Genomic DNA, 22,338 nt, shown 5'->3' on the forward strand with positions numbered 1-22,338 from the left:
TATATAGCATGAGATTAAAATTTGGACCGCTACCTTCTGCAGCAGTCTCTCCCGGAAGAACTAGCCGCTAGATGGCTGTGCGTCCCTCCACAGCTGTGGGAGCAAGCCTGTGCAGAAGCACGTCCCTGTTTGTGCCAGTTCTTGGCTACTGCCTCTGGGTACCGGTCCCCTGGTACTCCTGGTGGACACAGTGACAGCCGCTCCCTCTGACAGGTCGGGGGGGCTGGTGTGATGGTGGCTTGGCTGGGATCCACACTGAGGACAAGGAGGTGTCTGTGCTCACGTGCTGTATTGTCCTATAAAGAGGCAAACTGCTTTTTGCAAAGGACTGTGGATTAATCTCAGGTTTATTTAAACTGTGAGGGTTTATCCTCTGTGACCAGTTTTGCTGTCAACAAGGATGAACTTAGTCCTGCCATACAAGGGTTACCTGGGTGTGGCCCCCAAGAGTCACTTAATCCTAGCATTGTGGTTTAAGCAGCATCCTGTTATATCTTCTACACTGGAGAAATGCTGCCACCCCATGTTTCCCTCCTGACTACATTCCTTTGTACAGTGTTGTCCAAACAGATGTTGAAGTGGAAAGAGCGTGCCCAACTGTGATGATCAGCAAAGAAAAGCTGCAATTCATTCCCTTCCAAGTATGTCACAAACATGACTTCAAGCTGTTCAAGCCAGAAGTTGCTCCACTTTATTAACATGCTTAATAAAAGTGCTATTAATGGTGCTAATGTGCTACATGTACTGTGTAAATTGAGATGAACAAGCAGTAGGTTTGCACATAGCTCCTGATCTCTCAATGATTTATAGTATTAATCAATGGCCCTCCTTGGACACCTGAATACATTTTGGCGGGAAAATATGTTAAAGTCCATCCGCATCTTAAAGAATGTATTGGCAAAAAATTCCCAGGGACTATTTTCCCAGCTGCATATTGCTCATTGTACAAGGAAAAAGATTGGTGTGTGTGTCAGCCTCAAAAATGTAAACTGTTTGCAGCCTGGTCCTATTGGTCTGCCTAGAAACATAAACCTTGGCCTTCATTATTAAAGACTTGTTTTGCTAATGAACTTTTACCAGCCAGTAATGTATACAAAGGCATTTTACTAACACCATTCATGCTGCCACAGAACTGTTTTGTGGAAGTGTTGCAGCCCCACACACACCTGTTTAGCAAGTCGTCCCTGAGATGGCATGAGCCCGTTGTTCATGTGGTGGAGGCCTCACCGTGGGCTTCACTTCTTCAGGATCTCCTGGCTGTAATGTGTGATACTGCAACTCGCAGAAGCAAGCGAATGAAAAAAATAAATAAAAAGAAACCTGAAAAAGCGCTGTATAAATTAATGTGTTGCATAAGGGAACATGAAAGCAGAATGTCTCTGTCTCAACAAACGTCTGCAGACAAAACAAACAGTTCTGCTCTGGGGGTGACAGTAACAGCTGTGACAGGGTTTGCTGGCAAGGGAGCATGTGTCGGGCGGGTTTGGTGGGCCGGTGAGGCCAGCGCGGGGACTTGGCAGTGGCCGGGGTGCCACAGGCTCTTGGGCCCTGACTCTGAAATCTGCAGTTTACACGCTGAGGTCAGTCGGTCACACCCCCAGCACCTGAGCGTTATCTGGATAATTGGATTCATCTGCTTGTAAATGTATAAGGTAGAAATGGTTGAACTTTTGTGGCAATTTTCCTAGCTGTTCAGCCTCTCCCATGAATGGATATAAGCCTATGAGTTTTCTGACACCGTGAAAAAAGCGCCCCAAGACCACAAATAGAAATACTATGCAGCTGCTGATACAATATACACACAGAGAGCAGGGGGTGATAGAACCCACACGCTGAAAGCAGGTTCATGTTCTAGGACTCTTTTTTTGTGTGTGGTTTGTTGTTTTTTTTTCCTTTTCATTTTTTCCCTTTTCTGCTGCTGTTACTGCTTTGTTTATTCTGTATTTAATAACTCAGAAGCTTGGAATTGGAAACTATAACTTGCTGTCCTTACCAAGTAGCAAAACTGGATGCTACAGGATGCAGAGCACATCCTCTTGGTCCAAATCTCTTTAGCCATCATTTGATGCTCTGAGGTTTCTCTTGGACCATGATGTACAGTGTTGAGCCCTGCAGGTAAGGCGTACTTATGTTTTCTGTATGAATGTATGTCTGCGTGCGAGCGAGAGACAGACAGGCACACACAGACAGATGGGTGGGCAGGGAGAGAGCAAGAGCCTGCAGGAGTGTGCATACACCAAACATGTTTACAGTAAACCAGTTAATCTGAAAATGTCCCGGTGGGGCTGGCAGCAGCAGGGCAGCCAGACTGCCTCAGCACGATAAGGAGAAACCTCCCCTCGCCCTTCCTGAGCCATGCTGGCAAACTCTCCACTGGCTTCCCAGCAAGTTGGGCAATATGTGCATCCCCTTATCACAGCGCTGCCCCGGGACGAGGCACCCTGTCACCAACTTGCGACCCGCAGCCCGGCAGCTTCGTGCCCGACTCCAGTGCCTCAGCTCTTCGGCTCCACGAGCAAGTAACGAGCCCTTGGTCTCCTGCAGAAAAAATGCTGTTCAATCCCTGCCTGCTCTGGAAAACACTGTTTTTTGTAAGTTTAGCAGTGCTTCTTGCAGGTAAGATATTGCTGTTCTTGAATAGGACTAACAATTTTTTAAAGAGTGGCTGTCTTAGAGAAATGAAGTATCCCACTTGGGAACCCAGCCCCGGGTGGACACAAACAGACGATCACATTGCTAACTGTTTAGAATAAATCAATATTTGCCCAGTTTATTCACATTTGATCCTTGGTTGCCTCAGGGATACGAGGTAGCGCTAGGACCGCAGCATAGTGGCACAACTCCCATAAACAAGTAGCGTTATGCGGTATTTGGGGTTTGCTCATGTGTCGGGAGGGATTATTTACCAGCTATGTACCTGCTGCTCTTTGTCTTTTAGCTTTTACTGAAATCGGAGCTTTCGCCAGTCCAGATGAATGTGAAAGTGCAACCGTAGATGATGTGAATGAGAGTATTGAGGTAAGAGGCTGGCCCTGCCTTGCAGGCACCTTCCGTGGTGTTGGGGTGGCCCAGCCCCATCTGCCACCGCCCCGGGGTATCGCTCTGCCAGTGCCTGGTGTCAAAGAGAAGTACATGGAGGGGAGGGGAATGAGATGGAAAGGCACAAAAAGATTAATGTCATTTGACCTGCCATGTCTTTGGCCCTGCTACTGAGAGTCAAATTAAGAAAAAACCACGTCCTTATAGATGTATTTTCCAGTTTTGCTTTGCCCCAACTACATAAAGTGGTTTGAACATAAACAGTTACGTCTTTTGCCTTACATGCATATTGTTGTTTTCAATCCCACTTTCAAAAATTAAGTGCTAAATGTTTTAACTACAAATAAAGAGAGTCAACTGAAAGCCTGTGTTTTACGAGTTAGTGCCCCTGTCTCCTCTATGCTCGGCATATCATAAGGGAGCGATCAGACAGTGACCCTGAACATGGCAGAAATGGTAAAGAACTACCAGGACGAAGCCTATAAAAAAATTTTGACACATGGTTGAGACAACAGCAATACAGACCTAACAGCTGGAGGTGGGTCCACTATCAACATGCGCTGTGAACTTCTGCCTGGAGCGCCGTCCTCATCACACGGGGGCAGAAAAAAAGGCTGAGGGCAGCACTTCCCGAGGAGATTTTCTCCCAGCGTTTGACATTTTTTCTCCCCCCGAGACTTGAATTACGTTATTTTCTTTGTGTGACTGATGCCCATCACCTTCAACAACGTTTCTGTAAGCTTCAGGCTGAGAAGCAGAGTTAGCCGTTGCTGGCTAGTGCTTCAGCAGCCACCACCAAAAACTGGACTTGTTATTTTTCTTGCACCTGTGTAAGATCAAAGTAACTGGTGTCTGTTAGGACGTTGTGTTTGGTCATGGGGTTTACTACAGCTCTGCATTGTCCACACATGGTCACACACATATACACACACACAAAGTCTGCAAGATAGCAATAACAAACCAATGTTCGGTATAGAAAGATGATACATACTGTTGTTTACAAAGGCATCTTTTCATATATATAGGAAAAAAAACCCCACCCCCATACCAGTCATCCCTCTTGAACTCAATATAATGGAAAAACCCTACCTAGCCACTGTTTTCAAAAACATTGTGGGGAAATTAGTGTTACGTAAAGCTAAATAATTTTCAAGATGGTTCTTGTTCTGCATTTTTAAAAAGCAAAGGAGAAAATGTTTGACCACTTTCATAAATTAATTCTAAGGCCTTTTCTCTTCAACTTAGCCTTTTTCTCCCCTAACTCCATAGAAATATTCAAAATGCTTTCATGAAATGATGACCAAGGGTGAAAAAGCTTCAATCAATTTCCTTGCCTGGAGGCTGCAAGAAGCACTTGATCTCCTGCGCCCTGTTCAAGAGAAATGTGAGGCCCCTCCTGCACCGATGCTCCTCTTTGCTGGCTGTTGGACTAAGTGGCAGTGGAGAAGCTCTAAGAAAATTTCTTTAAGTGTCTGCATTTCTTGAGGCGGGGGGGTGGAAATAAGATAAAAGATATGTCAGCAACAAGCCAGAAAGCCAGGGCGTTTAACCACTGTGCTGGCAGGTGTCTGGGAGGCACCAGCGCCTGGGGTGCCACCATCCTGCAGCCCAGCTGCCGATGCTGAGCAGCAGCCCAGAGCCGCAGGGGGAGCAGGGCTGCTCTGCCCTCCGGCAACTGCTTCCGTGGTGTCTGTGAACAGGCTCTTCAGTCATCGTCTACCAAGCAATTTGGGTAGTTTTTGACACAGTAGTACCGAGTTGGCTGTGCTGCGAATGCAAATACCACTTTTAAAGTGTAACTGAGGCTGACAGAGACTCCGTTGTCACAGTAACAAGTGATGGAAAAATTCGGTGTTGCCAAGAAAAACATAAATGGTTTTAAAGATGCTTACTTTGACAAAGTCAGCTAGTGGGGGCACTTACCACCCATGCCCAGGTCCTTGAGTATGCCTGTGGTTTGCTTGGGAAGGGGAGACTTGTATACTCACTTTCATTCTGATGTGTTGTTTTTTCTTTTTTTCTTTCTTTCTTTCTTTCTTTTTTTGTTTTAACCCACCGGGAAGATTGCAAGCAGCTCCCTCCGTGCCCGCTCCCACCAGCCCCTCGCAATGGCGGGCTGGTGTGTGTCACCATTGGCAATGCTCAGTACTGCAAACCCATGTGCAACAAGGTAATAGTCATGGTTTACTGCTGCTGTATTGCTGACGCCAGTCATTAATTTACAAGTGTTTATTGTGTAATGCATAATTTTCCTTGTTATACTTTTTTCTTTTTCTTTTTTTCTTTTGGGCAGGGAGAAGTTGTAGTGTTTGTATTGACCTTCACTGGCTGAATGTTTTGTCATCTTACAGTTACCATGATGTAGCCTAAGACAACGTGTGTTTGTTTTTTCCCTATTTGTGTTTCCCAAGGGTTATGACTTTCAGTTCCTCAGAAGAAGCAGGCTGTATGAAGTATGTGGCAACGCCACCGGGTTCTCCTGGACAACACAGCTTGTTGGGGGAAAGGCACTGGCTGTTTGTAACCGTGAGTGTTTCTCAGACACATATGGTCGCAGGGACGGGAGGCTCAGTCTGTTAGGTTTAGAAAAAGGAGGAAAGAAAAGTTTCTCTTTTCTTGGTATATGGGACACTGTGAGAGTGGACAAACTGCCGGACCAGAAATCATGTCAGTTTTAAAATTACCACAAAGGCCTGGGCTGGTGAGCTTTCAGCTTGGCATAGCAAATATGACATGTATGCAACGTTTGTGGGAAGATGCACTTTCTTAAAAAAAAACAGTAAATAAGTATCATCTCACCACAAACCTTACCTTGCACAAGGGCTGTGTGCCCCGCTGGGAAGATCTTGCAACAGTACTTGCAGAACCTCAGCAAAATTGGCCACCACTTGCACTATTCTGTGCGCGTACATACCATGAAAGCCAGGTGCTGGCCCCCAGCCAGCGCTGCTGCCGTTTTCATGTGGCAGCCCAAGGGTTTTAAGGCTGCTCCCATTGCGCCCCGTGGACAATCAGTGACCTGAAACAGGCTGTCTGACTCCGTTGTTAATGCCTTAATTTAAAAATAAATGTGTGTATACATACACAAAAGGGCCAGCCTATCTCTCCTATGGTTAATGGAAAATATTTTACTGTTGACAGTGCCCTGTTGCTAGAGTAGTTGTTTCCCAAGGTTTACCAAAAGCAATCCTGTAGGCACTTTTACTCCAAGTTGAAGTCTTTAGTCTGGAAAACGAGAATGCCGGCGCTTGTTTAAAGATGAGGACAAAGGTATGCTAATTCAGCTGTTTTTAGTTAGTTAGTTAGTTTTTGTTGTTGTTATCTTTGATCTTTCCAGCCTCTGAGATCGCCATCAGTGGAGCTGAATCTGCCTATTTCCCTACCAACAGCACCTGTTTGCACACACTAGCCTTCACTGAAACTCAGACAGAGCAGCTAAACGTCTTCCTCAAAGAACTTGGTGAGAAAGGCATCGACGGCTCCAACCGTGACAAGGAGGCTGATTGTATCATTTGCGGTTACTAGCACCAAAAACACTTGTGCCACCAACCAGCCATCTGCAATTTGACATGGGTATTTCGACAAGAGAAGCAGAGCAATGAAATCACTGCTAAGATGCGTAAACATAGAGCTTTTATTTAGTTAAAGGACTAGAGATCATAGTCATAATCTGGCCTCAGCTCTTGGGTACAGATATATAGGCTAACAGCTCATGGCAGAGGCGTTTCAAAGAACGAAGATCACTTTTACGGCTTAAATTTGTCTAGCTGGAATTAAATAAGAATTAGAGTTATTTAATGGATGCAGTCATTAGCTAAACACAATGATTGTTATCAGAAATCATCTTCTGTCAGGGGTCATCTTTACTGAGAAAGGGCTATACTTTTAGTTGCTTTTACAGTTGCCAGCTAGTCATGATTGTTGCTCTGATGACCATTAAAGCAATGCAAGTCACAACAGTTACCAGCTGTAGGGGTATAATTCTTTATTCACACACCTGCTTGGTTGGGGATTAAATCAGGCTGTACATACAGCTGTTCAAGGTGCTGTGATTTGCATAAGCTACAAACTTGCAGTTTGTTAGTGGGACAACTCAAAGAGTTTGCCTATATTTAGCACCTTGAGGACATCCCACAGAAAGATACAGCCTTTAGGAGTCAAAAAGCACCTTGTATGCTTGCTGCAACCAGGCAAAATGATAGGAGAAATGTGACATCTTGGTCCAGTACAAAATGTGAGAACTGGCATTGCCCTAAACTAGCAGATATTTGCATCACGTCTTCTCTGCCAGAAAGGTGAAGGAGGTGAGTGTTGAGGGACCTGGATGAGAAGCTCTCTGGTTCATGTGACAGGGATCAGCTTCAGTCTCTTCTGTTCCATCCCTGTGGGGCAATGCCACGGTGGTTCTGGAAAGAAAGTCCTATTGACACTTGTTTTGCTCTAACAGCGATGCAGGGCTGCAAGCGCTCTTCTGCGCTCACACATCCTTGTGCTCCCTGGGTGTATGTGGCACACACACCTGCGGGGCCTCCCTTAGGCAGCGGTTGTGGCTACCACGAGCTATGACTTCACTTTGGGGCAAAGTACAAAAGTAACGGAGGTCTGGCTGTTAATAGAGTTGGGACAGGCCACATGTAGGGTAGAGCTCTAGGGCTTTGGGCTGGGCGCTGGGCTGACCAGATGAGATGTTCTGGTCTCAGCACAGTAATGCCAGGGCAGCTGCTGGTCCTAGCCCAAGCTTTCCACAGCTTCTGGCTCTTCATCCTCCCCATTTTTTCCCCCCTCTTCATTCTATTTCCAAACCTGTTCTAAACCTGTCTAAACAGGCTGTTTCTAGAGTTAGCAAAAATTTGTCATCTGATTTTGTAACAGCTTTAAACATGAACTAATATCCAAGTGATTTTTTTGTCATTGATTCTTCTCATGAAATACAAAAACTTGTCCCTGCTCCAATCCCCTTCCTTCTGTGAGCTCTCCCTCTTTCACATCCCCCCTGCACATGTATGTACTCTGGAAAACCAAAGGCACAGAGTAAGAAGTGTAAAGAGCAGAAAGCCTGGGCCACTGGCCACCTGGCACTTGGTGCAAGTGAAGACCAAAGGCCAAAGTGCTAGAGATACAGTTTATTTGTGGAGCTGTAGCTACAGAACAGACATGTACGTGAATTGTTACGAAATCTAAACAAAAAGCTTAGTTACCGCTTGCTTGGTTTTAAGTGGAATCCATGCTTGGGGTTTTGTTTTAATTTTCTTCTGTTGAGCAAACACTGATGCCGCAGATCTGAAGACAGCCAGATCATCTGTTTGTGTTTCCTTTCTCTTCTTTACTTTTTCCCTATTCCTGTGAATCTCTCAGACACAGACGGCATAGTTACACGATACATTATGTCTAATTGACCTTTACCTCATTAATCAGTTAAATGATTCAGATACAGAAAATTACACATTATTTTTCTGACTCAGAATCCAGTCATTACAGGCAAAAAAAACATGGGTTGTTTTTGGGCCCAGAACCAGTCAGTCATACGACTATGAGTGTAGCAGACAATTACACCAACAAAGGCATGAGTTGGCTGCTTTAGCTGCTCATAAACCGTGAGGCAGTAACTCAGGTCACTGTGTTGGAGACAAAGGTGCTCTAGTCTTAAAGAAAAGCAACATTTTTCTTCAATCACTGGTGGGTTTGTTTATTTCTGCCAAACAAATAATCTCTATCAAATTAAATTATAACGTCTTTGGGTCTTTCATTTCCAGCCAATTTATTATGAGCTGATGCTCAAACAGAATATCTGAAGCACTGAGCACTTTCCATTATAATTTTTCTATTGGTGCTAAAAAACATTTTTCTTTGAGTTATATTAAGCTATTCCAGTGGCTTTCCAAACCAACCAACAAAAGAAAAGAAACCCAATATTGGATTTTATGAAGAAATCAAACCCATTGCTCTTTTAAACTAACAGAAACCGTTAAATCTGTGCATCAGAAATCCTGCTAATCTGTGTCCCATAAGGTGGAAGAATCAGGCTGGAAAGCTTTAATTTGATGTTGCATGAATTTGATATTAAGATGGAGATTGATTTTATATTTTTTTTCATAAACTTGCAGAGAAGCAGTTTTGTTGTATTTTTTATATATCAGAAAGGGAAGTTAAACCAATAAGCCTATACAACACAGCTAAAAACTAAAGGAAACTTAATCGCAATATTTCCCAGAGTAAATTTGCATAACATAATTTAGGCAAATAGTTGCTGTACATATTAACATTGACTCGGTGTCTGGCCAGGCATGTCTGAGCATCGTGCTGTCCCTCATGCTCCTGCTCTAACCCCAGGATGGGGAGGGCTTTGTGTTCTGGCACTCGGGATTTGCAGGGAGAGGAACATTCATATAGATGGAAAGAAAGGAAAAATATTTTAGGCCAGTAAGTTTTCAGATCAGACAAAAGCAGCACAAGATCCTTATTTATTGCACGATTCCCTGTTGGGTTTTTCTAGGTTTATATATAGTTATATATATATATAACCAGTATAACCAGAGTAAACCAGTGCCTCCCCAGAGCACACCGCTGGCTGTCGGTATGTCCACCTGCACAACTGTCAGTCACCTCAGCTGAAGGCCTTGGCAATACTTACAGCATAACTATAGAAAGGCAGGCTTTCTTGATGTTAGTTAAGGGAATACAACGCTGCATTATGCTTGCTTCTCTTTCAGTCTTCCTTTCAGTCCATTGTAATGCAAGAGAAGAAGTCAGTCTAGGAACTAAGCCAACAACAGTAATTACAATATAGCCAAAAAATGGAAGGCAAAGTGCTGAGAACCGTAGTAAATGAAGACAAAATTATACACAATCTCTTTTCACATAAACTTATCAGCAATAGACTAGGAAACCCATCATTTTTGGATGGATCCTACACAGTAACAGTCATCCTCAGAGATGTTATCATCCTGAACCATCCTTCACAGGGATGGGTGGTGTTACAACTTTTACCGGGGCTGGCTCACACCGAGCCATGCAGCGAGATCTGTGGCACACGCTTCATTCTCCAGATCACCACCGCAGCGGGGGGCAGAAACATGAGAAAACTCATGATCAGCACTGCAGCAAAAATGACCAGCAGTATTTCCCATGGGGCCAGGATTGTTTCCAACATGGTTTCCTCCATTTCAAGAGCCTGAAGCTGTAAAGCAAAAAATACACTGCATTACTTTCTTGCAAATGGGCATTATGGCTGTATAGGTGTGTGTGTTGCATAGGGCTATCAGCCTCTTTCACCTATTATTTTTTCATCCTGAAGAACAAACACAGTTTCCCCGGCTGCAGGGCCTAGAGGAGCTTCTGCTCTCTCTTTCTATGTCCCCTCGAGAGCCTCTGTGGAGCATCAGCCTACTTTTCCATTTTGGCTCAGTTGCAGTCGCTGATTCTGGTGTAAGACAATATGTCCACGCTGAAACACCCTTCCTGACTCTTGGGCCAGCCTTTGTCACCTTCTCTTTAAAATTATGACTTTTAAGGCCCTTCCTTCCCACTTAGAGCATCATTACACAAAATGATGGTTACACTGACGTGTATCAAAGCCAAAGCTGAGAATAAAAGGATTCAATGGAAAGAAGGGAGAACTGTAAGTCATCTGTCATCAGAATGTGTACTTTATCTCTTTTTTTTCCTGTAAAATAGGCTTTAGAAACTTTTTGCTTGCCAGAGAGCTTCAACAGATGTTCAGTAAAAAATTACGTGCTTTGAAAATGGCTACAGATATATTTTAATGAAACTGTTAAATCTTTTGAAAACTAATTTCTGTTTGAAATGGTTTAATCAAACAAGTATGAGCTTAAGATGCAGGGAGGTTTAGCATCCAGGCACTGGGGCATACATGCAGAGCAGAAGCAGAGATAGTAAGTCTCAAGTCTTTAGTTTTGCAAAATAGAAAAAGAAAGAGTAGACCAGCCATGAAGGAGTGGGACATGGAGCCAGGACTGTTAACAGGTGTGTCCTAGTTAGTCAAGGGCTCAATGCAATTCCTTCAGCACAGGAGCCACACACCTGAAAGCCATAATGAAGCCATAATGAAGGTGAATAAAAGGTGGTAGCCAGGGATTAAGCAGGCTTTTTATCCCCAGAACCTCTTGCCCCTGTACCCTGGCAGTAAGGAGGTTTCTTGAGGGGTGGCAGTGCTGCCTTCGGCCTGGGAATTTGGCCTAGTTTTCACCAGAGGAGATCTCAGGTTTGTCTGTCACTTTTCATAGTGGGTGCTATACTGGGTTTCTGTCACTAAATCATGATCCTTATGAAAAGGAGAAGACTGAAACAGGGTTGATAGAATATGCTTATTTGGAGAGAGTAGAAGAATATGAGCATATATGGGAAACTAGTGAGCTACCAGCAATTTTGTACCTGGCTTAATGGTGTTAAAATTGCCCTCAGCTCAGAGCTTTTTGCTGTGGCTTGTGAGGAGGAGCAGCAGATGTCTGGTAACAAATCCTAGAGGATTTAGGTAATGATATTCCTTAACGAAGGCTAGCAATCTGTTAGGCAGACTCTAGATGGAGCTTCTCTTGGCTGCTAAATTAACTGGACTCTGCTACTCAGTCAAACCTTGGCTCTCTGGTGTCTACCTTTCTTTCATATTTACCTTCTCCTCTTGCTATTGAGGTGCCAGTTCAGCTTTGTTTCTAGAGAGAGACACATAATTTGACAGTGGAAAATATGTTCTCTCTCCAGGCTCGGTTGTGCCTGCCTAGCCAGGGTCAGTGTCTGCCTTGCAACAGTACCAAGACCTTTTGAGAAACCTCAGCTCTTGCAAGGTTGTGTCAAGTTTTACAGTTCTGATTAATGTCATGTCTTGCAAACCTGGGAAAAGTATGGAGAACAGGGGTGAAGCTCCCCTAGCTCAGGGCCTGGGGCATGCTGATGGCTGTGTCCCTGCCAGCTAAGCCACATATCTGTGGCAGGATGGTTGATGGTCCTGGAATGCTGCCCACCAGGTTGGCTCCCTGCAGCCAGCTGTGCTCTGTGTCTGGTGTCACCTGAGCTACAGAATAGCTTGGTTTTCATCTGGTCAGGCCTGCGGCTCTGACTGATGGGGCTGTGCTCTGGAACTCTTTAGGCTGCATTATATTCTGACCTATCTTGCGGCACTCTTGATATTTTTTTTATTTTCTCCTCTGTGGGTGGATGAAGGTAAGTGTGAGGCTGTTAACAACCAGGGGAGGCAGCTGTGGGAGAGGGATGTTTGTGCTCGGGGAGCTGCCTTGTGCTGCTTCATGGCTGCACGCAGCTGCTGCACTGGGAACAACAGAGGTAGGCCTCTTGTCCTCTAATTCAGTTTTCTTTTTCCATCAATTAATTCCTTTAAATATCTTCATTTCTGACTTGCTTTATGGTCTCTTGTTCCTGCCTTTTTCTCTGTCAGGCATTTCCTGTTAACCTCTTGCTTCTGCTACTTTTGCTTCCTTCTTCAGCTTTCCTTTCAATGCTTGCTGCTCGTTACTTCATTCTCTTCCTCATTCTCCTCTTCCAGTCTGTTGCAACTCCCCTGTTTGGACAAGCAGTTATGCAGCCATAGTTTGCATGGGAAATCCCCTGTCCCCATTTTCTGCTCTAGTGATCCCTCACTGGGACCTGGCTAAGGGGAAAAAAAATAATCCAGTGAGAGCATCCACTGCTGGTGAGGATGAGAGCAGAGCACTGCCCCTTTCCTTAAATCCTGGCTGTGAGGGAGGGTCACACCAGTTAAACTGCCACAAAACAAACGTCCAGTGATCTTCAGCTGAACTATATACCATGTTGTGTAAGAAATAGACATTCTTAGACACCCTGGATGCTGAGGATGAAGGAAAGCTCTGTTCTCTTCCTCTGCTGAGAAAGTAAATCCTATGGTTTGAGGTGAGGAAGGTGAGGTGTGCTTGTTCACGCAGACAAGAGAGGCTCCATGGGGAAGGCACCCCTCTGTTTCATCCTTTGGTGAAGAAGACATAATGTGTCACTATGCTTGGATAAGAAACCGCTGTCCTGTTAGCTGTACCACTGTCAGTGAAACAAAGGTCAGACAAAATGGCTCTACATGTGTCTGCTGGGGGAAGCACTCCCTGGGAGGCCTTGCTGGGTTTCTGTCTGCCTTGGACCTTCTGAGGAGCCGAAATGCTCTGCAGTCAGAAAATAATAGTGAGGGTGATATTGCACAAGCGATTGGGAAGTGATGGAAAGGTCTGTGATAGCGTGGAGACAGCTTCAAGGAGTCAAGGCTGTAAAGAGCAGCAGTTCATTTGCCAAGGGCCTTGTTCACCTATTGGAGCTGTTGACTACATTTGCTTTAGCTAGAAATGCTGCTGATTGCTGATATAATTATATAATGTCCCCAAACTATTAATTTGTCCTTCACCCACCCGTTCTGTTCTTTCCCTGCACTCATGTTCTCGTGTTTTAAGGCTCTGGGCTCTCAGCTTGTGAGTGAGTGCTGCACAGCTTGGGGTGCGTATGCAGCCTGCTTTGGTCTTTTGGGGACTGAATGCATCACCAACTCTTCGTAACTATACCTGTATGATGAGAGGGTCACATCATACATCATATATTACATAATTTTCAGTAAGACGCATCATAAATCAGGTACACTCACGACAGTGGAATCCATCCCAAACAGAAACAGGGGCACTGACAAGCGAGTCTGCTAAACTGCGGTGCTGTGCAACCAGCAGTACAGAAGCTGGAGGCCATGACTCAATGACCCTTCCCAGTGTTGCTTGCCTGGGTTTCACTCAGCACAGCTGTGAAAGAGCTGGGACTGCTGCTCAGTTAACGAGGTGTTTCTCACATTGACAGTGTTTGATGCACACAGGCTGTGTGGTTAAATAATCTTTCCAAACAGTCAGTATCCCTGCCAACTTTCTAAACCTCTAAGCTTTGATTATGGGAGGGTATGAATGAATCAAAATAGCAGTCAAGCAAACATGGCTCTAGAACTACAAAAGCAGTGGTGTTTCTCTCAGCATAAATAAACACTGTCACTGGAGCTTTGCAAGTTCTTTATCTCAACTAAAATCCTCATCAGTGAACACGCAAGCATATAAAATCTGGTCTCTAAACCACAAAATATTTTGCAGTGAAGGGTGCTCTAGATCTGTCCCCTAAATTTAACAGCTGGGTAGAGGACTAAAACCTCCGCAAGGACTGGAGCGGAAGGCAATAAATGACTTTAGAGGTGTATAAAATAATGAAGGCATTTAGGGAGGGGAAAAAAAAGCCTATTAGAGAAGTGTGATTTCTGGTTATACCTTCCATTTCCAGTGTTTCATTTAAGATTTGCCTGAAGCTACACAAATTAAAGTTTTTTTTTTTTCTTAACTATAGTTGATGGAGGGCCTTTTTGGACCCTAAAGAAGGGGTCATCTTATCACAGAGGACAAAACCCTTCCTTAGAAAAATCACAATTCTATCCTTATACCCTCCCCAGAAAACAAAATTGTAACCTTGTTATGTAGTTCTGGAAATGAAGCAGGTATGCTTCATTAACTGCATATGTTTAATGAAATCTAAAGTAGGCCTCGTAAAACTGTATGTCTTAGATTGTGGATTGCTTCACTGCTCCCCTTATCTTAGCACAGATCTATTTATGAATTGTAGTATCTTTAAGATCATGGCACACAACTGTTGCAGAGGCCTATAAGCAGAAAATAAAAGACTTGCAGTATTTAGCTGGTGTACTTGTCTGCCAGCTCACAGCCTGCTGCTATATAGGAAAGCCAGAAAATATCGTTTGACCATTTGATTTGCAGTATTAACTCTTGATTATTAGCAAAAACCAAAACCACATATAGGCAGACAGGGTGACTTGCTCTTCGGCATGGGCTGCTCTCTTCCAGTGAAGCAGATGGGCAGGGTGCAGCCGAGACAGCTGTCTTGTGGCTTCTGCCCTGCAAGGAATCTACCCCAATCTTTCCCCACCAGCTGAAACTATTCGAGTGCTTGTCCTGCCTGCTGCAGCATTGCTGTATTGAATGTAATCTTTGATTCTAGCTGTAACGAACTTATGCTAAAAAGTCAGTTATTTTTCTGTGCTAATCTTGCTTTTTTTTTTTTCCCCTCCAAGTTACTCATGAATATCTTTTGATTTTAGAGAACTATCAGTAGGGAAAACCTTATGAAAACCCACATGTATTTATCCCCTATCTCAACCAGGGGGCCCTCAGTGTGTCATGAGGCTGAGTACTGAAAGTAGCAATGCTGTTATGCCAAAAAGGCTGATTTGCAGTCTATAGAAGAAGTGTAAAGCTCTAAGACAGCCTTCTGAAGCCTACAGAGGTCATTGTAACATGAGAAGGTCCCCGAGCAAGATGCTTGTGGGAGGTGGTGGCCTCCCGGTCTGTTACTTGGTCTCAGTTGTGGTTCCTCTGAAGATGTTTTGCACAGGGCAGAAAGATGATCTGAACTGGCACTTATTCATATAATTTGTCTACCTCCAAACTTCAGAGTAGTTCACTACCATGTATTAATTTTTTCTGCCTACTTGGAAAGGTCACAGATCTAGTACCACTGTCTCACCTCTGGAAACAGAAAAGCAAGTTTTAAAAGTCTTTGGGACACTAGTAAATTCATAAGTGCAGCCACTAAAAGGCAGAACGGTGTGCAAGGCCTGTTTCATATCAGTGAATTGAGTTATATTTCCTCTTGTTTCTATCAGAATATTCTGATTAGTAACTACAGCATTTAATGTCAATCAAAAAGCACCTGAGAGCAAAAGAGACTCAGTTGGAAGCAAACAAGAAATGTGGGTAAAGACTGTTTGCCTTTCCTCTTCAGTTCCAACAGAAAAGCTGCAATTCCTTCATCTCCCCTAACGCAGTGTTTCAGGTTTACACCCATATTTACATGCTTTTGGAAAGAACTGGTTCTGTTTAAATCTTGTGACTCTTAAATGATTTCTGGAGTTGGATTACTTCAGGCAGGTAAGAACCTCAGTGCCTGCAACAGAACAAACTCCCCACTGGAGAACTACTCAGTGCTCTTACTGAGTAAAAACCTTGCTGCTAAATATTTGTAAAGCAAGCACAAACATGCCTCAGGCTGACACTTGCTTATAGGCTTGTGTGACTGAGTATTTATGGAAGCACATCAAGGAAATTAGACCCTTGATTAATGTCTAAACAGGTGAATTCAGTGTTTAATTTTGTGGTGGGTGGCCTGCTCTAAGATCTTTGTTTCTAGTGTTATTTGAAACTCTTGGCAACAGCATCAGGTTCTACCCCAGATGCTCTTGTAGGCAAGAAAATACTGACAAATGCAGGCATATGGATCTCAGTAAGTATCATTTGCAAACACCTGGCTGGAAACACATATTGGGAGACTTGGTTTTGCTGCTGTCCCTGAAGCAGGTAGCATGGTATTGGTGTTTATCATGTATTTTGTCATGTTAATTACAATTCGCTTGATGGCATCTTCCACATTCCACTTGGGGGGGGAGGAGGAGGGAAGAGGAAAAACTGTTCCTACGTCAAAGAAAATGGTTGTGGCTTTAAGAAAGACCCAGCAGCCAGGACAAGTTTTCTACAAGAGCTCCAGGCCTTCCATTGTACTACTTACATACAATTATATATGTACTATATATATCAGTAATATTTGAGAATCAATCCTTCCCTTTTCCACGCCCAAAGGCAGGGTCTTATTCAGCATAAGCTTGGATTTTCATTATTACTGAAACTGACTGAAGCTAGAACAGACAGTACAAAAGAACTTCTACATAATACAGTTGTATTGCGACTTTTGGGAATATCTTGGTCACAGACTTATCTCTGTGTAATCAAGTGACAGTGCTTAATCACTAGTTTGCCTGTTGGAGATTAATCTCCTGGTGGAGATGGATGCAGTTGGATTGGATGAAAAACCACAATTAATAGTACTAAGCAAAAATATATATCTGAAATGTTAAAGACTGAATATTAGTTATCTCTTTACACAGTCATTTTTGATAGTTTAGCAGGTCATCTATTCCACTAAAATATACTAATTTAGTATATCAGATAAAACCAGATATGTGATACTGAGTTTCCGGTATGTTATACAAACAGGGCTTATAGTTCTTTATGTGGGGAGGGTTTTCATTATCTAGATGTGAGAGCTGCCCAATTAGATACACAGATCGACTCCCAGTTGCGTTAGTACAACTGGAGCTGCAGAACACTTGCCATTTTGCAGATGTGCAAACACTTCTTCTCCCAGGCATGTACTTATTTTAATGGAAGAACAAGTCAAAAGGGCTAAACCGGCAACAGTAATGAACTTGTTCTGCTTCCTGTTCTGCTCAGTCAGTGATTTAAAGCTTTAGCCTTCAAGTAGGGAAAATGAGCGTTACTGTGTACTTGCTCTCTAACATAACTGCCAACTTCCTATTAATATTTAAAGATAATTATACATGTATAGACTAGTTTTCTGAAGAGGTCATCACTGCTGCAATGCCTGCAGTGTGCCTCGTAATAGTGTGCAGCTGCAGAAAGGTGAATTCCTATGCCACTTCTGTGACTGTGTTTTGTAAGCAGAGGCAGCAAACAGTAGGAACGTGAAAAGCTCTGAGACCTGGATTTCTTGCACAGTAATTGACTAGAAATGAGGGTGATGATGAAGAGAGAACTATTACTGCAAGTTGAAAGTGTCACTTAAAAATCCTGTAAAAACCAGGAACCAAATTCATGAGTTTAGTACCTTAGAGAAAAGGCTGTATTTCAACTATGTAAAAACCTCAGAAAGATCTAGTAACACTGCTCTGATCCCTGGAGGGCCAAACCTTTCAAACCAGAATAGTGTTATGAAAATGTTCAGAATCATAAATTATTAAGAGATATCACTGAATTTGTTTGTATTATAAATGTATCCTCTACAAGTAACAATTGAACACAGTGATAATTATAAATATTTCAGTATTCGTTTTTGAAAGGATTTCAGCCTTTATAAAGCATGCTGTACTTTGAGGCAGAACCTGTGTACATTTAGCTTTCCATGTATCAAGTCTCCACATTCATTTCTAGCTGCATATCTAGGACACAAATCTAGCTTAAAGAATTAAAAAAAAAAAAAGTTTGGATGCAGAAATCAGATGCATAAAACTTGGGAGGAGATGTTAAAAAGAAAGGTATAATGAAGACAGCATATTTAATAATGCAAAGTACTGTAGCACACTGCTGGGGTTTTGCTGATCATGCACGTAGTTGCAGTATGTTTCACCTCACTTCCAAAGTAAGCAGGTGACTACCATGAAAGTTAAGATGCAACAAAAGTGTTTCTCTGCTGCTATTAAAGTATGCATAAATCACTTTTTCTGGACATGTAAATTCTGATTTTTCTATTTCATCTAATAAGGTGTCTTTATGTGGTATCTTAGAGTTCCTGGCATATAAGTTTCCTGACTTTTGAATGTATTGCAGAGGGGGGTGTTATACACCTGTAAGTCAAATAGACTTTTCCTGGTCTGAAATATTTAGACTTTAAACACTTTAGAATAAACTTACACAAGCTGATGGTTTGCTCAATTAAAAAAAAAAAAAATTAAAAAAAATAAAGGATTGCCTTATGCAGTGCACTTGCAGACATAACTCTATAAACCATTTAACAAACTATTTTGATACTAGTGAACTTAAAATAAATTACATGAACAGCAACTCTGTATTTTCCTCTTCATCCCTTCCCTGCTGACAACCTCGTAACCAAATTAGAAATAATTTAGTTATCCCCTTATTTTTGCAGGAAGGCCAGCAAGTGGTTGAATTTGAGTTGAATGTTTGCATCTCTCTCAACTTGACTACCTGAAATAAGTAAATAAGTTCTGGCTTTCTCTAAAGCTTGCATGGTCCTGCAGTCATTCAGCTCTTTTCCATCCACTCTTACCTGCTCAGAGTCCTCAAGGTGTCTTGCAGGTAAAATGGAGTCGCTTTGTCTGGGCGTCCATCCTCTGCTGTCAGGCAGCCGGCGTCTGTGTTAGAGAAGGTGGTGTTCAACCTGCCAGACAAACCAGGGAAGGTGAGGGCAGCGTCCCCTCGGCTCTGCGAGGCTCAGGTGAGCGCAGCAGCCTGCACAGGTACTTGTTTGTACAGTGGTGCCTCTATGACCTCCCACTTGGTGTTCTTAAAGTGGCACAAGCTTTTCCAAAGAAAGGATGAAGCCGTTCTGCCTTGACAACAGTTTGCTCAGGATCAGCAAAACAATAGCTGTCTGTTCACACATGCACAAGTTGCTTTATGAGACAGTCACTTGTAGTGAGAAATGATGGTCCTCTTCTTGCCAGGAAACCACTTGGGCTTTCCTTGTAAATCATCTTATTTACCGAGAAGTGAATAATCTGATAATAATAACAACCAGTTAGAATCTGAGTTATTTAATGAGTAGCACATGCAGCCATCAGCACGTGAGGCCTGATACCCCTAAGGCTATTGCAAATCCAAGGGATTCATACACCCAACTCTCTTCCAACTATGTATGTTCCACAACCCACTTGCTTCTTACAAGCTTAACTTTATTTAAAAAGTTGAAAAATCATGGTAATAGTCAGGCTGTTGCAGAGTCTGTTGCATCGATTAAAAAGCACATGGAAACCCTTTCAGTGGCTTTGCTAAGTCAGCTCTGGCTCCGCTCCACACTGTTGTGGAGGTGGCACCACACAGTCCCTGAGAAATTACCCTTTTATCTGTACATGGTACTGCATCTAGTATTTGTCTGATGACAAGGAAAGATGTGAAGGCCAAATTGTGGCCTGGGTTAAGAACCTCTTGGTGGGGACACTGAAATCTGTGCAATGCTCTATCTTGCAATGGAGATAGCCAAAGGGGTGTAAATTCAGACTTCAAGCATGTCCCTTTAGACCTCAAAGTCAACTAACTGGCAATAGATTTTTTTTTAAACTCTTACAAAACACAGAAAACATGAACTAGGATATTTTTACAGGAAATAACGATTACTAAGAATAATTTTTTGTGATGGATAATTAAACAATTTTCTGAATATTTGTTTGGGGGAAAAAATGTTTTCCCCTGTACGAGGCAGCATCAGCACACTTTCCCCCCCAAAACCAAGTTCCTTTTTAAGTTTCTTTGCGAGAATTCTGATTATCCTGTTTTTCACTAGATTTTAAGATTAATACGACTTTAATTTTACTTAATCCTGGTGTTATTGTCATTACTCACCTTTGGAAGTGATGCTCTCCATTGGCTGGAAATTGAACATCACACAGTTTGGCTTGTCAGCAAGTTGTGTGGTCCAGTACATGCACAAGTACTGGTAAATACGGGGTGAATGATGGCAGTCTTATAAGGCACAGCTAGTATTTGAAGTTAGGATAGGGTGGATTAGGCTTTTAAAATAAGTTCATAAATGTTTCAGAAAATAACTTTGAAGTAAAGAGTTGCCAGCCTTGGGGAATCCTGTCTTTCTACAAATCAGATGGTGCTGTGCTGTCCTTTTGTTTGGATTCAGGAAATAAATTAGGTGCCCAAATGCTAAACCAATCTGCTTTCCAGGCCAAGATTGCTGGTTCCAGACCTGCCTGCTGTCAGCAGGGTTGCTAGAGGGAGCAGCTTCAGGCAGGGTGAGAGAGATTTGCTTGCTTTGAGGTTTTAGGGCCTCATCTATTACCAAAAGTAGCTAGAGTGTCCAAAGCGGGCCAGCATCTCTAGCTGTGGAGTAACACACTAAGTCCTTTACCCACTTCCCTGACAGACCACAGGAGAAAGTGCCTGAACATGAGGTGGTGGGGGAACATTTCTGCTGTGTCACACATTCATTAGACTGACACTGAAGGCAGACACTTTCTTTCACACATCTGGATTTAACTCAACTTTTGAGATGACTCTCTAACCCCCTAGAGATAAGCAGGAGAAAATAAAAAACTTACCATGTCTTTAAATGTTTGAGGGGGTCCAACTTCATTCTTAGGCTGATGTTAATCATTGTAAACTTCCTAAACTTTGTTGGAATACGATGAGTGGAAAACTACTATATGAGGCGATGCCTGTGTTCCTGTTTCCTTGTGCTCATGGCAGAGTTAGTTTCACAACAGCAGTCACGCAAGGCGGAAGACTCTGAGTGAGCCCATGGGTGCAGGCAGACACTGGTGACCTGCAAAACATTTGTAAGTAAGAGTAAGAAGAGAGTTTGAATGTGGAACAGTGCCTATGGACTCCTGAGATCCCATTTCCCCTCTGCATATCTGTTTCAATGGGTTTAACATAACAGTCTACCTAGACCTTACCTGATATAGGATTCAGTAGTTTATATTTTGGCTATGTTGTCCAGAAATAGGGCATTAGTTAACAGCTTGTAGATCTCCTTACTTGGCAAAGAGATGCATTGGATAAAGTGAGGACTTTGCTCACAAAAGCTTTCTCTTTGCATATGTCGGGATAACTTTACAGATCCTGGAACAGGGAAAACTGGTCCTATTTAGTATGTGTTATTATCAAGGCCGGGTTGGATGGGGCTTTAAGCAGCCTGGTCTAGTGGAAGGTGCCTCTGCCCATGGTAAGGGGGTTGGAACTAGATGATCTTTAAGGTCCTTTCCAGCCCAAACCATTCTGTGATTCTATTGTGATGAAGGATTTGAATATTTCTGGAGTGAATAATTAAGTAACCTGCGGAGGTAGATCACCTGCAGGCACCAAACCGTTCAAGCAGAAAGGTGTCTTGGTTTGACGTTAGCCCTGCTGCATTAATCATCCTAAGTAGACACCTGTAAGATAAATTGCCTAGTTTGCAGAGAGTAACAGCAAGAATGATTCACAGGCCATGACATCAAGCAGAGGGCTGAACAGAGGCCAGGAAGATTCATGCCATGTCACAGAGCAGGCGGTGAGAACATGCACTCAAAATATTTGAGTAATTAAATTTAAGCCACTGCAGCAATGTTGTGCATGGCCAGTTGCTGCTCTGGAATTACAGCAACGTGCACAGCTACAAGGCTCCAAGCGGTCCCTTTGGTGGCCCCTGCATTCACACCAGCTGTGAGCTCGCCTTTGCTCCCCAGTTACCTTCATACTTTGACTGTTCCATCTCCCTGTCACACAGAGGCTGAGAGGAGCTGGTCTGGCCCTGGAGCCGGGTACTTCCTTGCTCAGCTCTCCACAACCAAGCTGGAACTAACAAAGCACAAATGAGTGTGACTAATAGCCGGGCGTTTGGGTTTATGTATATGGAGGCATGCCCAGATCCTCAACCAGCTTTTCTACCATGTCAAGGAGCTTATGCAGAGCCTTCATTGCCTAAGCTATGTTGAAGTCAATGGCCCCAGAGTAAGGAAAAAGAATAATAGGCATTTCTGGATGCATGTGT

At 43.2% G+C, this 22,338-nt stretch overlaps 1 protein-coding gene and 1 long non-coding RNA gene across 2 annotated transcripts; one reads left to right on the plus strand and one right to left on the minus strand.

The window, feature by feature from the left end:
* The first annotated feature begins 2,085 nt into the window (after nt 1–2,085).
* Nucleotides 2,086–8,243, plus strand: LOC128910888 (uncharacterized). The gene is made up of 6 exons (XM_054204823.1): nt 2,086–2,616; nt 2,939–3,018; nt 4,309–4,423; nt 5,103–5,209; nt 5,451–5,565; nt 6,377–8,243. Exons 1-6 carry the CDS (start codon nt 2,550–2,552, stop codon nt 6,562–6,564), a joined length of 672 nt encoding a protein of 223 aa, XP_054060798.1. The 5' UTR covers nt 2,086–2,549; the 3' UTR covers nt 6,565–8,243.
* A 1,324-nt stretch (nt 8,244–9,567) lies between these two features.
* Nucleotides 9,568–22,253, minus strand: LOC128910891 (uncharacterized). The gene is made up of 4 exons (XR_008466919.1): nt 22,038–22,253; nt 20,906–21,129; nt 18,907–19,357; nt 9,568–10,216 (listed from the first exon to the last, which is right to left on the minus strand). It is a non-coding gene; the product is annotated as an uncharacterized LOC128910891 (long non-coding RNA).
* Nucleotides 22,254–22,338: the final 85 nt, after the last annotated feature.

The sequence above is a fragment of the Rissa tridactyla genome, chromosome 6 (assembly GCF_028500815.1).
Source record: "Rissa tridactyla isolate bRisTri1 chromosome 6, bRisTri1.patW.cur.20221130, whole genome shotgun sequence".
Taxonomy (NCBI): domain Eukaryota; kingdom Metazoa; phylum Chordata; class Aves; order Charadriiformes; family Laridae; genus Rissa; species Rissa tridactyla.

Bases quoted from the DNA above. Each gene is read 5' to 3' on its own strand.
- LOC128910888 (XM_054204823.1), top strand. From the start codon at position 2,550: ATGCTGTTCAATCCCTGCCTGCTCTGGAAAACACTGTTTTTTGTAAGT. The intron at 4,424-5,102 runs GTGAGGCCCCTC...CCCACCGGGAAG, and splicing joins GCGCCCTGTTCAAGAGAAAT to ATTGCAAGCAGCTCCCTCCG. The intron at 5,566-6,376 runs GTGAGTGTTTCT...TGATCTTTCCAG, and splicing joins GGCACTGGCTGTTTGTAACC to CCTCTGAGATCGCCATCAGT.